Below are 21,527 nucleotides of genomic sequence, written 5' to 3' on the forward strand. Positions count from 1 at the left end.
AGAACAAACTGCACAAACTGCTTTCATGCTAAACTGAACAAAATCTCAAATGTGAAACAAAATCCTAAATGTCAATTTTTAGGAAAAAAAAATCTCACTGATCACTTAAACTTTGACTTCACTTTTACATTAGACAAAATTCAGAAGTGGAGAAGGTTACTGCACACCATATTTTTGCATATATTTTCAAAGTATATCACAAACACTATAATCCGAATGTGCTGCTTAAAGGTTTAATTGTTTTAAGTAATGAAATGTAAGATCAGTGATTAATGATTGCTAGTTAGATACCAATCAATTATTACAGAAAATGATATTCTAATTGAGACTGTATTTGGTTTAGTAGTAATCTCTAAATGGGGTTCTAATTGGTGATTTGCTGTTTTATTTGTTAGAATGTACAAATACTTAAAATAAGATACAACAGACAAGCCAACAGGCCCACATGACAGGCAGCTGGGGGAGCAGACAAGATGGCCAGCAGCCAAAAGCAAAGCAAAGCAGCTGGGCAGCCCACCAACCATTCCCACAGAATATTTCAATTCCATCAAATCAGCATTTCTTAACAGAAAACTGTACATCAGTAAATTTTCAGCCCACACAGTGGATATATACACTAGTGAGTTTAAGGGCCTTCAATTTCTAAAGACAAAACAAACAAAGAAAAAAAACACAAACAAGCTGAGTGATAGGACACTTCCTCCACTCTCTACCTTCTCTTCTTTGCTAATTCTACATTGCTCTATTTAGCTCTTTCTTCATCTACCCCAGAACTCAACTGTCTTTGCCCCACTAATCCCTCTTCTTCCTACCATTGTAGCATCAGCTAGAGCAGCAGTGATACTGAATTAATTTCTGTCAACAGTTCAGCTTCTGAAAAATCAACCCTGAAAAACTGCTAACAGAAACATCGAAACTGTCCTGAATCAGGAACCCAAACCTTTTAAAATCCATCAGTCTCTCCTCAATTCTGTCCATTAGTTTATCTTACAATAAAAAGTTGTAAGAAACCTAAAAGTTGACAGCTTTAAAATCTCTCTGTCTCCGGGAAAGTTTAGGAATAAACTTCATTACTCAGGTGGTTAGTAGAGAGCCTAAAGGAGGAGGGAAGAGAGGACAGAAGAAAGAAGAGGGCCAATTAACTAATTTTATATTATGGGGATTTTCGGCTCCTCTGTGTTAATTTGATATTCCTTTTATAACACTCTAGGGAACTCTTATTTAAAGATACCTTGCTATGATGAGCTCCGCAAATTCATTTTAAATCATAATTGCTGTTCCTCAGTATAAGTGGATATTCCCTCATTCTTGTACTACAACTTGGCAGAATCTCTCCCTAACCCCTATACACTGTACGTGTTGATTCATCCTCCTTCCTGTCTCCTCTGCAAACAGTTCTTGGGTATGATTTTATCAGTTATCTGAAATTTCATTCTGCTATTTTACGTTTAAGAGGGGGATGACTGGATTCTAACAAAATGTCAAGTTGAGCTATACTTATCTTTTACATAACAGCATGCTTTCCAGTAAAATTTTCTATATTGTTCTGCACCAATCTGAATATTGTTTGGGCTTTTAACTTTTTCCTCATATTGAGGAAACTACAGTGATACTCAGGTCAGTTTCTTGAACACCATCAGCTACGTATATATGAGATGGTGTATACAAGTAGTTTTAAATACTTGTTCCATTTAAAAATTTCAGTATATTGCACAAAATTCCACCTGCTATGGTAACTTTCCACTATCTATACTTTCTTTTTTGTACTTCTGAAATTCTTAATCTAACATTTGTGTTCTATTTGGAATCTCAATATTCACTTTCAAATCATTAAAATATTAAATGACAGCCCCACATTTGCAACTCTTCTATAAACTTATTTTTAAAATTTTTAGGCACTTTCTAATGTACATAGCAAAAAATTAGATTTATTTTCCTAGATCAAAGACTGGGGGGAGGGGGGTGTCCTCAAAGCACAATCTAAAACTTTCTATTCCTTCAGAGAACATTAAAGGCAACTTAAACTTACATCCTGCATGCCTCTTTCCATCTTTTCTGAATAACCCATTCTTCTTCAATGTAGTCTTAATCTGTTTACCCTCTTATTTGAAGTAACATTTTCAAGAAAGCATTATCAATTTTCTTACATGTTTTATTAAGATCCAATTATCTACTGCAATAGTATTTTCATAAACAGAATCATTCTTTAGCTGCATACATGCAGTTAAAAATGAAGCACATTAGTACCCACAGGAAGATGAAGGCATGAAGAGAATGACATGGACAGCTTCATAAACCTATGTGATGATGGCCTTATGGTCAGCTAGCAGATCTCAACATGGGCAGGCATAAATACTCTACCTTGAAATGATCGACACTCTTGAAAGATTGTGCTTTGCTTAATCAAAGCAGAAACCTGTCTCTCAAATATACAGGAGAATGAATACTACCACGTGAAGACGACATGAATTAATTAAGAATTTAGTACTGCCAGAGAGAATTCCCAACACCAAATAAAATTGACCGCTTGGGGACAGACAATAGCTGTTGGGAGGCCTATCTGACAGATAAAGAATATGACAGAAAGGGAGCATAAAAAGGTCTCTTACAGACCAATTGAAGTTAGGAAGAAGAGGAGAATATGAAGTCATTTTCTGGAAAGTTGAGTTTGTGGTCGATGTCTTGCGAAAGCATTCAATACAAGAAGTTTCGTGGAACACTTCCCCTTTTTAACATGCCTTCAGCATTACATTTGACCTTTCTCTTAAAGTAGATTTTCTGTGGATGTTTTTGTGTTTAAGAACTCCATGCTCTATTTCATTGTTTAACATGGTAATTAAATATCTGACACTGCATCAGCTAGTAGACACGTTCCACTTCTCAACTTCATTTTTAAGATTTCAAAGATAGCTATGCCACTCAAATAATCATTTTTAAACCTGTTTAGTGCCTTCACTATGAGATTGGCATCTGATAAACAGATTTTTCAGGTATAAAATTCAGATCCTCTTTAGTAATGCAAACAATACCTTCACCCTAACAAGCTGTTTTAGCCTCTCCCCTACCCTCCCAAATCCTTCAGTTTAGAGAACTCTACTGTCCACATATTGTATATGGGGTAAAGGGAATAAAATAGGAATTCCTACATAACTTGCTTCAATTTGAATAAAGTAGGAGTTTCTGTAGCAACAACCTTGTCCAACTTAGCTTTGTGAGAGGTCGGAGTTTTGTGCCTTAGATTTTCTTACACAAGGCCACTCACCCTTCATTTACTGTTTCTAAATGCAAAGTCTACCGCATTGATACATGAGAAGAGGCATGTTTCCGAGTTGATTAGCAATATGATAACCCAGTCCAGCATTTTGCTGCTCCTCTTACACTTGACTAACATAGCACAGAGACAGAAAACTTTGTTCCACTTACGACAAAGTAATCCTTTGTGGGCGTGGCAGATCGCATTCTTCCCAATTATTATAAAATTGTCAACTATTTTCTTTTCACAGCCAGAACAGGCCAGTTACCACGAAAAGGAGCAGTGCTTCAAGACAGTGCTTCAATACCTCAGTAATTAACCATGTTCCAGCCAAAGAACAAAGACGTACCCCTGTTACTTACTCCCTGAACCACAAATATATCTTAAGATACACACACATCTCCCACTTTGTATTTTCATGCTATATATAAGTAAGCTAGAATTCCAGGAAAATATAAAATCAAGGCTTAGAGAGGTTAACAGGTAACAGTGGACAGATGCAACATGAATTCTAAGTTGCATGTCCATGCAAAATAACAGAATTAGCAAAAGCCCTGAACAGAAGTATCAAAAAATTTTGAGGTATCAGCTGTGCTCCTTTAGAGCCATTCTTATTTTACATTATTCTTCCAAGGTAACACCTGACTTGTCTGGCTTGTCTTCATGGCATCATGCATGTGGGTTTGTCATGAACTCAGAAGTGACATTCATTGTCTGTTTGCTTCAGTCATCCCTTTACTCAAGGCTCAGTATGGAAAAATTCTACAGCAAGAAGTAACTCAATGTTCTCTTTCTATAAAAGCCAGTGTTAGAGCCATCATGATCCAGAAGAGACTCTCAAGGAATACTTTTGACATCAAAGCACAAGGAAGAAAATTCAGAAAAGAAAAAGGCTGACATCCCGCTGAAAGCCATATTGTTTGAGAATAGTGAAGTGGAAGTGCCTTTAAAACCAGCTTTTCTTCGAAACTTATTTACAAGTTTCAAGCAGGTAGAGGGCTCTGTTTGCCTAGATTTTGAGATTAGAAACAGAATTGAAACAAGGTTATAATGCTCCATTATTAACTAGTCGGATGACTTCATTTATGTTATTATGTTTTTATGGATTTCAGAGAGAGAGAGAGAGAGAACAGGCTAAAAAGTGTACTCAAATTCTTGCACAGCTCTCTGAAGTAATTCTGCTCCAGACAACATCCAATGATTGCATTTAATCAGAAAATCATCCTTCCACTCCAAAATGTAAAGAATATGCCACTAAATGGAAACAATTCCAAGTTGGCGACCTTGGTGGAGGGAGGGAGAGGCTATTAAACACTTCAACAGTAACTTTTAACTTTTAAAATATTACTGTTGAAGTTACTGCTAAGAGTAACTCCATTCAATTTTCTATTATTGCTTTAAGCCTTCCCTTCCCAAGAATACCCTTCCCAACGCCCAACGATTTGTGGTTCAGAGGTTTCTAAAGCCAGACAAAATGTCTTCACATTTAATAGCTCTTAATGGATTTTTCTTCCCTGAATTTGTCCAGCTGCTTTTTGAAACCATTAAAACATTTGGTTTTGCAGAATGCTGCAAACTCTGATAGAGCTTTCTATATAACCAGTAACATGTAAACTTCCGGTAGATGTAGTAAGCAGTAATTTCCTACAGCCAATCAGTTGCCAACAAAACAAAAAACATTACCATTAGCACCAGTTTTGTTTAACGAGATTTCCCCTTTTCCATGACGACTACCAGTTTCCATCCCTAAGCTATAATGAGAACGATAATGGGGAATGATAATCAGTTTATCTTCCTCTACCCAAAAACAAGGTTAGATTAATGTTAACTGCAGAGATTACGATGCCCCCCCTCCTTTTTTTTTTTTTTTTTTTTTTTTTTTTTTTTTTTAATATCTACTGGATGCTGTATTGATCCATTTCCCTTTCCTCAGTGTTGAGTGGGGCTGGAATCACATTTTTCAGCTTGCTTAGTATTTTCAAATTTCCACAAAGTTCTGGTTACATCATAAGATAGCTAGGAAGAGATCTGTGTGTGATCCCAAGAATCACAGCCTGACAGATAAAAGCATACAGCACATTCCAATTTCACTGTCTGTGAAGAGAGGAGAGAAAACTGGACTCTGGACAATATCTGAAATACGGTCTAATGTGTGGTTTTTAAGTATCTGTGCAATTATCATGTCTGGTAACATAGTTCTACTGCTGTTTTTCAGATGACCCTGCGAATTTTCAGAAAGAAGATGCTAGAACAACGCCCAAATGAGAGGTTCATATGATAAGAAATAACACTCAAAATAAAACTCCAACTTAGGAAATAAGACTGAACAAGGAAACCAGGAAAAACAGCCACCTTTATTTGGCTGGTAATACTGGACTAAATTTAACTGAGGAACCTTCTGGCCTTTCAGAACACAGACTGGACGGAGGAAGAACAAAACAGGGTGTCAGACCCCTAACTAACTCGTATTCCTCTCGTATCCGAGATGTTGGATTGCTCACCAATCCCATTCCTCTGGCAAATGAGATGAGAAAAATGACACAGTATGACAAATAAGAGGGATAACCTGTACAAAACAAAATGGTACTGTACAGTGACTTGGGAATTCATGCCAAATAATTAGACCATAGCAATCTACAAAAGTGGTTGAGGATGGCAAGCTGATGCCTTCTCAACTTCCTCTGACTGCCAGGAAATCCATATCTACTTATTACAAGTTTGCAAGCTATGGAAAGACAGATAATTAGCTACAGCTTGTCTAGGAAGCTGCAGACCACCTCAGGATACATCTAGAAATACCTCTGTTCAAAATTACCTAAACTCAAAAGTTTTAATTCCTTTTAGTAGTTTTAGCATTTGAATATCTAGCACTTTTTCATCTTACCTTCAAGGAGAGCACTCAGAACATGAGGACTCAGTGTTTCAACACTGATCTCACTTGATGTGCTCCATGAAGGTAAGCAGAGGGAAGCAGACACCACAGATTATTTCGTGCTGTACCATTATGCAAACAAACAGAAGAAACAGAACTGATTTCTTTTTCTCCTCTGAATAATCACCCTTGTAAGGCTGCTTCACAGAGCAGTGCATGGTCAGGATCAGATACTACTCTAAAAACATTTCAGAGGTTTTGTCTTTTCTTCTAAAGGGTGGTCTTAGCCTCACACGAGCTACCTCTAGTTTCTTTAATGAAGAGTTCTCAAACTCTAGGATCGCCCTATTCTCCTCCCCATTACTTTCTCCATCACTTGTCAGTATACCCACATGCACTTCAGTCTCCACCCTCCCCTCTTCGCCCAACACATAGAGAAGATTTAGGCTGTATCCCCAGCAAAAGGAGGAAATGAAGAGGTAAGCAACACAAAAGGACCGAGCAAAATGCCTCACTCCCTCTTTCACTGAAGGAACTAGGGCTATATCCAATAGCCTGTCAGTCACAAGAACTGGAGATGGAAGAGGCAGTTTTCAGTTTCACGTCCAAAGCATACCTGCTAAGTGAGAAGAGAAATACTTGCCCTTGTTGGGGGGATGAAGACAGCTGGACTTAACTACTCCCTTACACTTCCTGGGGAAAACCAAAAATCTCATTTCTTCCTGTAAGCCTCTAAATCCATGTTCAGTGCGTAGATGCTTCCTCACATGCTCTTTGACAGCCAAGCCTCAGAATGGAACTGTTAGTAGAGTTGGTAGTAGCCAACTATGTTATAATCCCCAACAGTTTTTTATTATTTTTCCTGAAACACCCTTTCACAGACACTCAAGCTTACAGTCCAACCCTTTAGAAACACATGATAGACAGAACAGACTAGAGATTCTTCAAAGGTTAAAAACTGATCACGTTTACATTAGATAGCAGAAGAAATACAGATTTAGACACAAACCAGCGCATCATTCACTGCCTCATTTCCTTCACCACTCTGTAGTACTCCCTGAGAATACAGTATCTTTTTAAGGTTTAATTTTCCTACTCTGGAATTCTGCTCCTCCATATACAGAGGTTTCGCCTCGCTCCTCCAGTCATAGACTCCAGCAATTCCTCTGCCATAAGCTTTCTCTGGTTGATCCTGTCAAGAGTGCAGCCCACTGCTCTCCCTCTCCTCCAAAATCCCAAGGCTGTTTTTAGTTCCTGTCCCGCCCCTGCAATCCTCCAGCTGCAACTCCATGGACACTCCCCTCAACAGCAGCATCAGCTTTAGCATTTCTCCAACCAGGTTCATCTGCACCTCCACTAGCAGTGGTAGTAGCACAAGAAAGATGAAGATTGAAGGGTAAGAGAAATCATTTAAGTCAGCAACAGCATCAAGAGAAATGTCTGCATAACTGTGCCATCAGACCGTGAGATTAACCAAGACTTAACAAATTTCTATTGAATTTAAAATTGGTTGATCTAATTTATTTGAAAACCTGTGGCAGGAGTCTTAATCAGAAAAAGGCACAGATACCAGTGGAATCAACATTGGGAGGGGGGAAGGAAAATTTGATGCCTAAATTTAGTTAGATTTTAAGCAGATGTCCTCAAAATGAGATTATTGTACTAGAAGGCTTAGGACAGGGTGATTTAAGTTGGTACTGTGTAGTCAGAGTTCTCTATTTTAAATGCATAGTCAGGGGACTTTTTTTACTCTAAATGTCTTCAAAGGCTTTGCAAAATAACCTGCTGGTGTTTCAAATTTACAACATGCAGCTTACATGAGGATAAGTCTGAGAATGGTGATGTTGCATATAACCAGAGAAAAGCAGAGCAGAGCTCTGTTTCTAGAAAGCCAACATAATTCTCATTAATGGAGCCTCTAATGAATAAAGTGACATTTAAACATTTCAATCATGACAGATTTCAAACATTCATTGGCACAAATCATCAAGGCAAAGCAGCTTTTGAATTCTATTAAATATAACATTAAGAAAGTTAGGGACAGGAGAACAAAACAAAACAAGACCCAGAAAACATTGTTAAATAAGACACTGGGAATAAAGAAATATTACCAGGGTATGGTTTACATCAAATGCAGCAGAATACTGCTGCTATATGTCTGAAAGATCATTTAAAAAATTAAAATGGAAATGTCATTTCCAGCAAGAACAAATTAAAATACTCCAAATTTGAAAAATATAACACTTCTTTGTTTCTAAGACTAAGTAAATATTTCACCTACTAACGAAAAAGAACCTTAAAACATAAGGCATTCATGTTAGCAGAAAAGAAATGCTACTTGTTATTGAGACAAAAAAAATCTCATCACTCACGATCAAACTGGAATCTACAAACTACAAATAAGAGAAAAAAAGTGTAGTGTATTTTGGTTTTATCTTTTCCATGCGAACAAAGAGTAATTATATAGAATATGTACGAATTGTACTATTTCTATGGTTTCTATAGTTTCTACAAACAACAGAATACTTTTTCAAAAGCAAGCCTCGCATCCACTATTGATACGGTTATTTAAATATATAAAGAAGAGAAACATTAGATCATTCAATATGATTAACATTCAGATAATCTGCCCAGGGAATCAAGTTTCCTGTCTACTAAGTCAGAATTGTTCTACTCAAGTACTACTCTACTCTACTCTACTCAAGCTGCTCTCTCCTGGCAATCTGACTTGATAAGGCAGTTTCTTCAGTGCCACACTTTAGTGTCTCTCTCATTTTTGCATCCTACTTTCTCAGCAGAGGGAATGAAGAAAGGGAACATGCTATTATTCTATGAACTGGTCAATGAAGGACAAAAGCTCTTGATTCTGCACAAAACAAACTTCTGTAATAGGAGAATTCAACAGGCAAAAAAGTTTTTCTGAAGAGACTTTACCACTAACTATGATGGTTATTCAAGTCACCTCTATCCAGAATATTTAGAGTTATAGACACAAATCATACATACAGGGGGGGAAAGTGCCTTCCTGCTGAATTCCCAGGATGAAGCACAACCATTAGAAAATTTTCAGAATATTATTTGGAAACAGATGCCATTTCTGGAGCATTTTGCTAGGTGGAGAGTGGGGGATTTCTTCTTGTCTTCTCCTTCTGCTGACCAAAGCAAATAAGCTCCCCAGAGCTTTTTTTTTTTTTTTTTTTTTTTTTTTTTTTTTTTTTTTTAATTACCATTCATATTCTGAGTCAATTACAGATCTGCTGGGAGGCTCTGAGTTCCCATAAGTCCATTGCTTAAAAAGGATGACTAGTTTAGTGAATGCATACACCAAGATATTTCAGAACCACAGATACTAAAAGCAAAACTTTTTTGTAAGTTAATGCAAGTGCAAAACATTTCTAACAAAACAGCAACATATAAGGTCCCTAAAAAGCCCTAATGCTTGTTCTGACCCAAACAGGTACATTGTTTATATGTGCAGAAGACGATTCCTTGGTTTTGCATGATGATGGCCAACTGGAAGAAACAGAAAAAAAAAGGCCAATTTATCAGATTTATCTAGCATTCAAAGGAAACTCATCAACATTTGCTAGTTAAATTAGTCAGTCTCATTCTTTTTCAGATCTTGCACCTAATTCTTGCTTCCTTTCAAGAAGAGGGAATATGCCTCCTGTCATAATTGCATTAGATAAATCATCTATTATGAGAGTTAATTATTAGAACCTTGTACAATTTCACTTTTCACAAAACTATACATGCTGCATTATTTATCTGCATTAACAATAGTAAAAACAAGTATCTACTACTTTTTGTCATGGGACTATCAAAGAATTTTCTGTGTTTTAGCTGACATAGGGACAGAATTTTAGACAGACAAATCCCAAAACGCAAATAAAGCAAAATTATAATTCCTGAGATGTATTAGCCTTTGAAAACATAACTGGATAAATGTATAATTGCTTCTAAACTAGTTATCAGTTGTGCTTTACAGTCTGTTCTTAACAGCACTGAAATACAACATATTTTCTCCTTAATCTTTCTACCTGGCATGAATTTAACAAGAATTGTTTTCGGGAAAAAACTGATACTTCCTTCAGCTCATCTGCTTTACCAATTTACAAGTGATAACGTTTATTTTGTAGTATTGAACATTGAAAGAACTTTTTCTGAAACTCAAATACAGTTATTCACTGGGTTCTAGGTTTTTTTCCGTATTTTGTAGATGAAAAAGTGTTAAAATACTCTCATCATTACCTTTCCAGCATTCCAGAGATTTTCCTTATTTATTCAACATTTCCTTTGAAATATTTTGAAAATGTACACATAGTTCCTGCACCCTTAAAAGACAGCGTTCCAGTCAGTCTATATAAACATTTTTTGCTGTTTGTGTTTCCAGTTTAACATCACTGAGTAATCAAGCTAACTGATCATATCTATGTGATGTCGAAATAACCTAATTTACAGTGTTACTGAAGATAGAGTATACGAACACAGAATATACATTATATGCACACAACAATCCATAAATTTAGTCCTTCAATTCAGGCATCTTCATACACGAAACTTCTCTTAGGTCTTGTTCTTTTAACAACCTTTCTAGCTTTTCAAATATCATCTTACATGTGATTTCCAGCCATCCTGACCTACTGAAGGGCCAAGTTCAAAATCTACGTGTATGAAGAACCCTTAAGAACCTTTGGAGGAAAAAATAGATGTTCCTAGCAATAGGCTTCAGCAGTTCAGTGCAATTGTTAGATCCATCTTTCCTGTAAAAGCCCTTCTTTTGCACTGGACTCATTCACTTCTTCAATGGCTAAGCTATTCTACCAGACTAAACACTCTCTATCCTTTTGTGTCTGGATTAATTCCACTCCTGTCAGGTTTTTTTTTTTCCTCTTAATAAAATTGTTCAGTATCACCAGCTAAAGTAACAAGTACATACATTAAAAATCTTCACTGTTTAATTTGTAAGACATAAGTTTTAAGTTTCTTGTCTATCAACTTACTCTTCCCCTTGCCATGGACATTCCAGTATGTGGAGTCCTGAAAGTTCATTTTACCAGCTCAAACCTGAGTAAATTCATTCATATTCTCTACCGTTAAACTTATCCAACTCTATTTTCTACTCATCTAGCTCTTGAGATGATCTTCAGTGCTTTACCCTTTACCTTTTCCTGCTTTCCTCAAAACATCAAAATTCTGATACACTTTCCCTTTGGTGGAGAGTGATGTTGTGCTCCTCTTCACATCAACAGCAACTCTCTTCCTTGGATTTTTATTTTTTTTAATCCCTTCCATCATGCCTGGTGAATTTATGAACTGTACTGTCATAGAGATTGCTGTTGGGGAGAAATACAGTAAAAATCTTATTTCAGACCTCCCACAATTTACTCCTGTATTATTCTACACATTCAGTTCACTCTCTTCTCCCCATATGTTTTTAGTCTTGGCATATGTTTTTACCTCTCTTCCTCCATTTCATTTATATTCAAATTCTCAGCACGACTACTTCTTCCTTCCCTCAGTCTCTGTGATTCTTCCTCTACTCACCCTCCTCTTTGAATTATCTGTTTAGTCTCAAAGTCTTACATTTTCTTCTCTCCTTGGCTATCTCCTTTCTGTTTTCTTACTTTATTTTTTCCTCAGCATAATAGTTTGCCATTCTATATTATCACGCTATCTGTACCATTCTATATTATCACGCTATCTGTACCATTCTATATTATCACGCTATCTGTACCATTCTATATTATCACGCTATCTGTACTAGACTGACCGTATTTACGGATTGTTTTCCTCAGAGTAGTCTCCTGAAAACGTCTATCCCTTATCTCCATTACAATGACCTACTCTCTCCAGTATTTATAAGTTAGGACTTTCTTTTCAAACTTATCTCTATTTTACATTTGCTTTTCCATAACAGATGATAATATCATGCTTTTCTTTTCCTCTTCAGTGTATAATAAATAGGTCCTAAAGCAGTTACACTTCATATCTTCTCAGAACACATCTTTTTCAAAATATCTCTACTGAGAATTATGCAATCTTAAAACTATTGTTTTAGTCCGCAGCAAAGGGTGGTAGAGAATTCTATTCATTGATGACCATTACTATTTCAGAAAGAAAAGTGTATGTGAAATAGTAACAGTATCTCCATTCTCATTGCCTTCCAGAGCTGCTGAATTTTTATGCAATTTCTGTATTTATTTTCTACTTTCCCAGTCTACTTTTTCTCTGAAATTTTTGTTTATTCCATTCCTCCCCTATGATTTTGATTTTATCTTGCAGATATATTCTGAATTGCAGGTTTTTCACCTTACTTATTTCTAGGTCACCTATCTTATCTTTCAATTCCCTCTGTATTAGCCTTAATCTCAGAAAGTTTCACCTTCATTCAGGATTTTTTAAACTTGTTTTCCAAGATTAAGTCTCCTCTGAGCAAAGGGACTGTTTCTGTCTTTCTGTTCCTCCTGTACATGACCTGTGTTGCTACCTGGAAACCACTTTTTATATTAAAGGCTTTGTGTGTCATTTTTAGGTTTAGTTCTCCCAGGGACTATTCTGGCGAAGCTTTTCAAGTCTGTCTCCATACACAAAATTTCCATTCTATTAAAAACACTCTGCCACTCTAAACCTATTCTGAAGAAGTCAGGGCCCTGAGAGAACAGCAGTGTTTACAGATCATACTACTGCCCTCTCCAGCTTTAGTTTCAGGAAGCTGTCTGCTCCGGCACTTCCTAGCAATCCAATGTGACTGCACTGTTTGAATTAAACTAAGCATTTAAATCTAATTAAAAAAAATAATGGAAGTTTTGATGAATTCTGTCTAAAAACTCTACTTGGTATTTTGAGGTTACTGCAGAAAATAAAGCAGTTGTGAGTCAATGAAATGGAAAATTGCTCTGTCTTATAACAGACCCTCTAAGGTGCAAAATGTTCTCTTATTTTGCTGTTATCAGTGTGTCTAGTAATTGCTTTTTGTCCAACTATTTAAAAAGGGGGAAATGGACTTACAATTTGGAGAAAGAGACAGCAAAATATCCAGAATTAGAGCATTATAGTATTTTCACTTGTTTTCCTATTTCAGAGCATTAAGAAAACACAACAAAAAAGGCATTTGGCCTGTCAAAAGGGAAAAAGTACAGAGATGAGAAGTCGTACAGAAATATTAAGAGAAGCAACAGGCTCAGTTAAAAAAAAAAAAAAAGGCCTTTGTTACTTTTAATTGTTCAGTTATAAAGTCTTACTACTTATTACTGAAACACTTTCAGTTAAAGTTTGACAAATTATTCTTTGTAACATTTCTAAATAGATTTAATTATAAAATAGCATGGTAAAAAATAACCAGTACTAAACTATACTTGAGGTCTCCATATCAAAGAACAGCATTCTAAAATTGTTTTCTATAACAAGCCAACTGCTCAGCACAGACTGAGATTTCATCCCTCCTCCATGGCAAGCACACACATCCAGAGTTATATGAAACCTCATCTTCCTGGGCTTTCTTTGTCCACTTAATAGATTTTATTTTTTGGCCTCTGCATGTTTTGGATTCCCCTCAGTTTTATATAGACTATCTAAGAAAAATTAGAGGAAATTCAATTATTTGCACACATATTGCCATAATCAAGCTTTCAATAAACATTAAAAATATATATATGAAGAAGGTCATACGCACAAGACGTCAACCCGAGGTAAACATTCTAATTTATATAAGAGGTCTCATGTCCAGTAAACACAGGGAGGGAATACCAAATAGCTGTGTCCACAGCAAGATTGATACCATACCTTGCTGCAAAACAACTGTGGGATTTATTGCCCTCCCTTCCATTTCTTTTTTTTTCCAATAAGACCTTTCAGTCTTCTACATTATAGCAGTGTAACTGTAAGTTCAGGAGAAAAAAAACTCTCTTAAAAATGCTTGTACTGTACTTGCAGGAAGGTATTTTTAAAATCCACTGGAATATGGAAGTAGGTCTTTAAAGACCCTCCATGGAGTTTACTACACTACTTTGATGTTTTCACTCAGGACACATAAATGAAATCTTTATTGAAAACAGAGGTGATTAGGACCATCTTCTCTATACATATGATGATAGAGAGGTGCCTGACAGATTTCTTTTTCTTCTAGGCAACCTTCCAGCCAAAGTTAACAGCTAACAAGGAGTCTATCTTTGAATTCATGTTGGAGGATATAATTCACTAATTAAGCGTTTCTCAAACATTTCAAGGAACATCCAGATTTTCTGACTGATCCACTCCAAGAACTTGTCTACAAAGAGATATCACAACTGAGTAAATTTCTTTTCTTTTTAAGGTACCCTGAATCTAAGCTTTGGCATCTTAGTCCACAGTAAATAGTTTCCTTAAAAGAGAAGCAACTCATTTTCACAGGAGCTTTCTTCATTTTAAGGTACATTTAGACACACTTCTAAATACTGTGCTCTGGCAATCCTCCAACATGTTCACAAGCGGACAGAGTGTTTGAATATCTGTGTACCCTCCGCTATTCTGCCATTACCCTGATCAAACACAGCTTTCCATAAAAAGCCTTCAAGCCAGCCAGGATACTTCTTTTCGCTGAGTTCACAACTTCATACACCTCATGTATGAAAACAGTGCTATGTCCTCATGCTTCTCATTACTTCTCTGTAAATCTTCTGAACTTGACTAAAGTCCTCGCTAGAAAGCTACATAATCGGTCCCCAACTACAGTGATGTCAACAATAGATGGTTCATGGAAACATACTTGCAGAAAATGGCAGATTGGAGCTTGCTGTAGGTACACTCCAGGCAGATAGGATCTCACCTGCCCACACACTGTATCAACCTGGAGTTACCTGGACTCAACCTAATATTCCTGTCTCAAACAGCTTCACTTCAAGTTCTGTGTTGCAATGACTACAGCTACCCAATTTCTAACTGTGCATGACAGGTACTTGCAAAAGACCACATAAATATATCTTAAACAAGAGCTACAGTCACAGTGTCATGACAAAGCAAAGGAGATGTAATGAAAGTACCTGACAACCAGGCTCTTCAATACAACTCTAAGTTAGTTACTCAGTGCATAAGCACTCCTGTAAACACTAGGACCTCTCCCAGCCCCACATGTGAGGAAGAAGGTTTCTAGGGCTTCCCACCCTCTGAGCAACCATGACAACACAACAGATCCAAATGTTTTACCCTTACAACGATACACACACATTTATATAGACCCACATGCTCATGTACTGAAACTTACGTTTGGAAAGCCGTATCAGAACCTACATGCTATATACAGTGAAGTTCAGTATGATGAACTGCATTATAATACAACCACATGAGATGATTTAAGTAACTTTTTCCAGGTGCCAGATATGCCATGATGTTTGGATAAAATGAGGAATATCTTACTGCTTGCTGAGCTTTTAATCCTTCCTCCTCAGAGAAGGTCAAAAACGATAACCATGGCAGACATTAAACTTGGTATCTTTATTTTCTCAGTAACATCAAAATCCACAAGCTACAGTTCTACTTCTTGTTTCTCCCTCCCGAGCTGCCCTTCCTATCCTCTCATCCCCCACAGTCCTCCTCACCTCCCCCAACATTTTGACACAGGGTAGTTTTAAAAAGAAATCAGAATGCAGCACATTGCACAGAAGGCAGATTTATTTTAGCATAGACATATAAGAAGAAACATTGAAAAAAATATGGAGCTCTGAGCTCTATTAGTTATCTCAGCTTTCATCCAAGTTGAGATATTTACTTCATAAGATCTCCAGTCAAATAATTAAGAGCAGAGTTAAGGCACCATAGCACATGTGCAGAACAAAAACTGCAGAACCCCAATAATTTTGCATGACATTTTATGTTGATCTGTGGGTGCCCAAAGACATTACTGCAAAACGTACTCTATTTAGGAATGTGTGTCACATGCAATGCAACTCTTTCATGAAACTATCTATACAAATATTACTTCTTCAAAGGAAAGAGTAACTCATCAGGATGCAGGTGATTTTGATCTGGTAAATGGCAATAATTAATATATTCTTAATCTTTCCCTTTTCATTTCTGTCATCATAACATACACTCAAAAATATATTTTATGAAGTTTTCTTTTTCCTCTTTTTTATTTGGTGCCATCAACAAAATGCTTACTGTATTATCAACCAAAACAAGGCAACAAATTCTGGAGAGAGAAAAAGGTCTGATAAAAAAAATTCAGACAATCGGATAATCTAGAATATCTTTGGGGCATGAAAAAAAAAATGTAAAGGTCCAGAAAGGATAAAAAGAAAGATGATTTCCAGAATGAATAACATATAATAAACAATACATCAGAAGAACGAACAATTACTGAATTTATGCAACTGTGAAAAAACAAAGTAACAAAGACTAAAAACATTATATAAGGCAGCCAAAATATACCCAAAGCAACCTAAAACTTCTCACAATCCCTCTACAAGTTTTCTATTTATAAACAAAGTAGATACAGGACACTTATTTCAACCACATAAATTTGCAATGCAGCATGTAATTTCAGATGTGCTGCCTAAGTTTATTAAAGACTGTTGCTGTCTGGGTTTAAACCTATCTTATATAACAATCTTCATGTGATCCAGCAGTCTCCACGAATTTCTCAGTATTTTCACACAGGTGTCCTCATAGCTCACAAATCCCACCCTTTCTTCCCACCCTTCTCTCTCCCCCCTTCCTCAGCATCAGAAAATCTAACAGCTTAGCTGGTGATATCTACACCTGAAAGAACTAAAAAAAGAAAAAAAAAAGAAAAGAAAAACAAGAGAGAATTAATCTTTTAAAAAGCAGTAAAATAATGAAATGTAACTGCTTTTCAATTATTTGTGTAGCTCTGCAAAAAAGTTAATTATAAAGTACATCAAAACTGTATCTAATGGAGTGACCAAAAATACACAGCAAACTAAATTTTCTTGACTAAAGGATATCCTATAGATGTTGAGTAAAAGAAAATGTGAGTAATAATAAAAAGAAAAGATAGTTGTGGGGGGAGAGGAACAGACATTAAGGAACAACAAGAAATCCTCTCATTTCAGGACAGTGGGTGGGGGACCCCTCTTTCCTGGCTCAACCCCTGCAACTTTCCACTGCAAACTCTGGACTAGCTTCATCGTCCATTAGTAAGAGATACATGGTTAGCCTCTGATTTCTATCGGTATTATCAGTTAAGTTTTTCCTGAAAAATATTTTTGAACTCTTTCAGGCTCTTTTCATGCAGATACCATTACGAAAAATTTCTGAAATGATTATGATAAAACATTTAGGACTACACATTCATAGGGGAGCTCACAATGAGATCCTTCTGTATGAGGCAATCTGAAGAAATTTTTTTCTTTGCAGAGGTCAAAATATTTTTGTCAACCCCATGATGCTTACATTCTTCTAACTGGACTTGTCTGAAATTATCTCTGCAAGGTTAGACTCCTGGGACACACAGAGGAAGCAGGTATGTGTTAGAAGTTGCGTAAAATATCAGCACATTGAGTACGAATAGAAATTGTTTTCGACAAGTCAAGTACAGATGGCACATTTTACTATCATCCAAGCTCTTGAAATGGAACTGCCAAACAATCAAATAGAGTTCCCATTTGTTTTAACTGCAGATAATATTCTGCACCATACTGAAGTCCTGTAAGCCTACCAATATGAACATACATATATATACACACATACATATGTATATATATATACACATATAAAAATTACTTATATCTTGCACTGCACTCTCTGAAAATGGCTGGAAAATGATTTATTAAATCATCTATCGCTTCTTCTAATAACAACCCATTAGAATACAAGCCAGAAAATGTAACGGGAGTCACAAAATATTCTGAACTACTTTACAGGGGAAGAGTGCAAACAATACAAGCTATTACAAGAGATGGTTAATTAATATTAATCAACAATCCCAACACTCAATTAACAGAAATCTTTAGGCAGACTCTCCAAGAGTACATGAGAAGAATAGAAGAATGCTCTTTTTAACCAATGTATTAAAAAAAAAAAAAAAAAATCATAATATCGTTTCCAAAAAAACTACTTCAACTGCCAAATGCCCTGGTGAGAACACTGCACTCGCACAACTTCAGCTGGAGTTGGGCTTCACAAGGCAACATGAACAAGCTCCCTGGGACCCTCCGACTGGATCTCTCCTCCACATGCGAGCAGAATACATTTATTTAAGTTCACTTTTCTACACTTTATTTCTCCTGTCTTTCTCTTCCCACTCCCTCTCCCCAAATGGGAGATGATGTAACAGAACTTTTTAGAAGGTACTTATATTCCCTAGAAAATGCAAGGAACACAGAAAATGCTGTTTTTGAATGCTGATGTATACGTTACATTTATGTCTTCCCAGACTGAGCCCTATTTGAAATATGGGATTATGCACACTTTCAAAGGTAAACATCTGCTTAAAAACACACAAGTGTTAACTGTGCGCATACGTGCTTTCCTACACTTGTGACTCAATCATGAGCTCCAGATTATTCCATTTGACACTGTAACGATGCTAACTGTTTTTCACATCACTGTAAAATTCTGTACTTCTATTCATTTACTGTCCTACTGCTTCACATGGACTTAAAGATAACACTCATAGCTACATTAACCGAAATTTCCCTGTTTTATATAAGAGCATTAGCTAACAGAATATTGAAAGGAACTTTAAACAATTTGTCATTTATGGAAATAAACCACCTGAGAACATCTCTTCTAGTAAAAGTACAAAGCCCGTGCAGCAGCTTTCAAGTGGTTATGATTCTCTCAGTACTCATATATATTCAAATATCTAGGCTTACATAATAAAAATTGAAGTAACAGATAATCAAAAAATCCTACAACGTGACAATTTATCTGCCATTTCCACAAACAGCGTGAAGATTTATTTGCACTTAAATTCATAATAAATTGTACACACAGGTGAACGTTTCCATAGGACCCAATTAATAAAGCAAAAAGTGATCGCAGGTATGTACTCCAAACTTATATAAAAATTAACCTATTTTAGAAACCCAATCATTTACATCAACATGTTTAAAAAGAAAAGGAAAAAAAAAAAAGGCATATACAGACCTTCCAGTAGTCAGATTGTAAACTGTAGTACCTCTGGTATGCAGATAATGCTGTAGGAAAGAAAAATGAATGTTGAATTTCTGTTTTGTTGCTTTTCTTTTTTTTAAAGAAAAGATAGAAAACCTTAAGAGTCAGTCAGAATGTACAGCATTAAGATGATAAATGGTTTAATAAAAGTAACATTGCCACAATAAGTACACTGCTGTGGGTAATGCATTCCTTAAGATTATAATTTTGTTTTATGAAATGTCAACCCAAACGAATATTTATTATTAATCATACAAATGTAAATCAAGCAATATTTTAAAGAAAACTTATAACAAAAAGAATCATTTGAAATTTGGGGATTTTTTTCTGGACAAAGCTGCTGTAACATTTAAAAATTTAATCATGTAGCTCATTTACAATGCTCCCAGATGTCCTGTAATTTTTAAAGAACGGGTGCAGAGGGACACATAGAGAGAAATCAGTTTCACATGCCCTTTCATTCAGTGACTAGAGAAACAAAAGCAAGTGGGAAAAAAAAAAAGCTTACGTTTTATTCAACATGTAGTAAGACCAAGACTGGCCTGAAAAACAGCTCCAGAACACCACCTTCATAGACATTAGCACTACTCAGCGATGAAGTTCTTAAATTGCTAGTCCCTCATCCCTCTTTCCCACTAAAAATTCCTGTTGACACATCTTGCCTTTGGCTAACGGGCATATGGTGGCATCAGACTAGAATGCAAACAGGCCGTATGTTCTTGTAAGAACACTGCGCTAAGCATCACCGAAAATGGAGTATTTTAGATAATGATTCATTGCAGTACCATCAAGAATTTGATTTTTCAAGTGTTTGTTTCTTAAGATTTATGAATGGTATCTACATACTATATGTTTTCCAAACATCAAAAAAAGTCTCTGCTTTGAAGAATTACAAACACTAAACAAATGCCAACAGATTAAGAGAGCAAGAACAGTATGTACTTTATGTGGAGGCTCATTTCCTGCAAGTACCACCACAAAACCACGTCTCCAAGTTATACTATCCTTCAATACCTGTCCTGAATACTCATTTCAGTAACTTAACAAAAAAAAGTCTTAGATTTAAGCAAAGTAAGAATAAAAACGCATACTGGCAAGACATACAGAGTTTGCTTTTCCAAAGAATTTAGCTCAGGATGCACCCAGATCTCTTCAATCGCTTTTGGTTACATTCTGTATCCTAGCGATTCTCAGTCTTCCCTGATGTCTAGATCCCTAAACATTTTCCACTGGATGCACGAAATTCTGCATGTAAGTACATGTAAGCAGGCTAATAAACAACCTGGCCATTAAGGGTAATCTACACACCACCCACCTGAAGCAGGGCGAAATTCACTGATTTATCATTTAACAAAATATTCAAAGTTTGTTTGCGTGTTTGAACTTAGTACCAAAGCACGGGTGCCTACAGCTCTTTTGCCCATCTTCTGAAGTTTTGGCTCTTGGTCAGGTTTGTTCTTAAAATATACGTTTAACGTCCGTTAAATACAAGAATTTAAGTTGCCGGTTCTTTATAACTACCTTGGGAGTTTTTCTCCCAGTAACTTTTCCCACCAGGTTACCCCCATGACCTTCCCACTGGCGGGGGGAATTAGCCCCCTCGCTGAAGAAGCCTTCCCGTCTCCCTGCCCCTGCCCGCGTTCCTGGCCGCTCATCTCCCCACAGCACCGACAGGCCCCAAGGCAACCTTCATCCACCTCCGCACTGATCTGTCTACGGATACTCGCAACCACAAATTTTTAAATAACTGATATATGCTGAATTATGCTGACAAGGTGCCCCTCACCACTGTGATTACTTTTAAAGCCAGCTTCTAATTTTAGTGCTCTAAACTGTGATTCATTTAGATGCCCAGAGTAGAAAAAATATGTATGAGAATATTCATCATCCTTACATTATCAACATGCAGCATCTGTAAATGTCTACATGAAACTAAGCTGAATAAAATCATTTAAAAATCTAGTCAATCAGGCTGAACATTTCACACCTTAAGAATACATTTTTCTCTTCCCCCTCTCCAATTTGATACAAACACATATGTATCTCACTAAGTCTAAGAATATTTCGGTCACATTCTGTAATTTTGTTATGCCGTATGTTCACCAGAATGCAGAATAATGCCCTCCCCCAAATATTTCTTCCAAATTCACTTTCCTCCAGGTATCATTAACAGCTTTAGGATAGAAAAGCTATTTGAACATGAGCCTGACTTTGCCTTCCCAAACAGGAGAAACATGCACATGTACACACAGGGGCACACAAAAACATAAAATAAGCCACAGCTAA

General features: G+C 36.4%; 1 protein-coding gene across 14 annotated transcripts in view; it reads right to left on the reverse strand.

Annotated features, from left to right (window-relative positions):
• KDM6A (lysine demethylase 6A) overlaps positions 1-21,527 on the reverse strand; it is a 159,176-nt gene that overhangs the window by 94,090 nt on the left and 43,559 nt on the right. For all 14 annotated transcript variants that reach the window (XM_064497286.1, XM_064497270.1, XM_064497239.1 and 11 more), the window contains one exon: positions 19,215-19,264. In XM_064497286.1, coding sequence (XP_064353356.1) covers positions 19,215-19,264 — 50 coding nt within the window. The remainder of the gene's footprint in view (positions 1-19,214; positions 19,265-21,527) is intronic.

This window comes from Dromaius novaehollandiae, chromosome 1, assembly GCF_036370855.1.
Source record: "Dromaius novaehollandiae isolate bDroNov1 chromosome 1, bDroNov1.hap1, whole genome shotgun sequence".
Lineage (NCBI taxonomy): Eukaryota > Metazoa > Chordata > Aves > Casuariiformes > Dromaiidae > Dromaius > Dromaius novaehollandiae.